Raw genomic sequence first — 1,934 nt, 5'->3', positions numbered from 1 at the left:
GTCCAGAGTTGGAGACTGCAAGTAAAATAGCACCAAGGATGTTCCTCTCCATCATAATATCTGGTGAAGCCACATGACCCAAACAAGACTTTTGACGAAATTCTACACACAAACAGATCCAAGCTTTGGGTGAAATTGTTTTAAATTACATACTAAAAGGTGGAACACTCCATAAGTTGAGACTGCAAAAGGGCGGCAGGGAAAACTAAGCAGAATCAATTTCAAAGGTTCATTTTATTTATTCGTTACAAAAAGTATGATCTAACCATCAGGAGCGCAAACACAAGTTTTCATACAACATTAGTACCCTTGGAAGTATTATGTGAGTGAAACAATGATGAACACTCTTCTCAAATGCCAAATCAGCTAACAGTATAGGCATATCTCACTAAGTTAAAGCAATATATATGAATTCACAAAATTTAACTGGCCAAGAAGCTACACACACCAGTGACAAACTACAATCTCGTATTTATAATTCACAGCTCAAGTAAGAAGAACACCAACGTCCAACAACACTTGTTAACTTACAAGAAAGAGCAATATTTTCAAAACCCTCACTCAGATTCTTTGGGTTTATTCTTGTTGCCGTATCTTAACCCAGTTTCCTGCAGTCATCCAACCCAGAACACAAATCAATTCTACTAAAAATACCAATTTAAACGCGGCAAAACGGCAGACTGAAAAATCAAACAAAAAAAAATGACCTGAGGATCAGGAACGGGTTTGCGCTTCTCAATGTACCTATAAGGATCTGGCGTTGCCGCAGCAAGTGCAGCCCGTTCCTATAAATCAAACATACCCAAAAAAGAATTTGTCACTAGAGTACGTGAACAGTGAATAGTGTATATCACAACGGCAACTTACACGAAATGTGCCTGCATCATGTCACTTTTTTTTACGTATTAAATCGATAACCTGGTCTAACCTCTAATGACTTTATTGCTTCTAATAAAAAACGAAACTCGTATGAATTAATTGAAAGCTGAAAATTTACCTCTTGTTGACGCTTGAGATCTTGAGAAGGTTTAATCCAGAGAAAATAAGCTAAAGTACCAGCTACTACCCACGAAGCTAAATTGGAACCGCCTCTTAAACCTCCCGTTGCATTTCCCAAGAAAGATCTCACGTTTCCCCATTTTCGTTGCCAATCATTCCCCATTTTTACTTGAAAATAAGGGTTCTGATTGAATCAATTGATCGCCAAAAACGCCTCACTAAAATTATTTCCAGAAGACCAGATTGATTCTGATTTTGTGCAGGTCCGATTAATTATGGATTTTGTAATGAAACTCTTGTCGCTATTCCAGCAAATTTCGGTGAAATGATAAGTGATACTGCTCCGAATAATTCTCCTCTGTTTTCACTTCAATTTAATCGCGCATTCATGCCTTGACGAAGAAGAAGGTAACCGAAACTGAACTCCAAAAGAAAAAGAATTTAAACATTTGGTTGATCTGAAATTTGCCCACGTTAACGTACTACTGTTGCGGTGTTGCCTGTTTGTATTGTACGCTAAGTGTGGGCCGATATTATTACTTTCATGACACCCTGCGCACCTTTTTCTATGGGCTTTTAATAGAGGTAGTGGTGTCAGAAACAGATCTGATTGCTGGGTCAATCTGATTCTGACCTAACTTGAACCTGGTTCGACCTGTAAGGGTCAGTTCCCAAACCTGATCGAAACTTGACCTGGGATTACCCAGACCTGACCGGCACCTAACAAGATTATATCCTGACCTGTTCAGACAGACCTGCTTTCAAACCTGAACCCGACAATAATCAACAAGATATTATTAAAATTCAATTACTTTTTTATATCAACAACATCATTTAAATATGTTAATCTATAAATTTGCTTACATTTAATAATTAAATAAATAAAAAAATTAAATTACATTCCATTTGACTTTTTTTTTTTTTTTGACAAGAGG

The 1,934-nt window shown here is 37.0% G+C and overlaps 1 protein-coding gene across 1 annotated transcript; it reads right to left on the bottom strand.

The window, feature by feature from the left end:
- Nucleotides 1-215: 215 nt before the first annotated feature.
- Nucleotides 216-1,533, bottom strand: LOC104900736 (hypothetical protein). Its single transcript, XM_010688241.3, has 3 exons — nucleotides 998-1,533; nucleotides 708-785; nucleotides 216-608 (listed from the first exon to the last, which is right to left on the bottom strand). The coding sequence occupies exons 1-3, from the start codon at nucleotides 1,160-1,162 to the stop codon at nucleotides 558-560; spliced, it is 294 nt and encodes a 97-aa protein (XP_010686543.2). The 5' UTR covers nucleotides 1,163-1,533; the 3' UTR covers nucleotides 216-557.
- Between the last annotated feature and the right edge of the window lie 401 nt (nucleotides 1,534-1,934).

Source organism: Beta vulgaris, chromosome 1 (assembly GCF_026745355.1).
Source record: "Beta vulgaris subsp. vulgaris cultivar EL10 chromosome 1, EL10.2, whole genome shotgun sequence".
Lineage (NCBI taxonomy): Eukaryota > Viridiplantae > Streptophyta > Magnoliopsida > Caryophyllales > Amaranthaceae > Beta > Beta vulgaris.
This window is presented reverse-complemented; position numbering and strand designations above follow the sequence as displayed.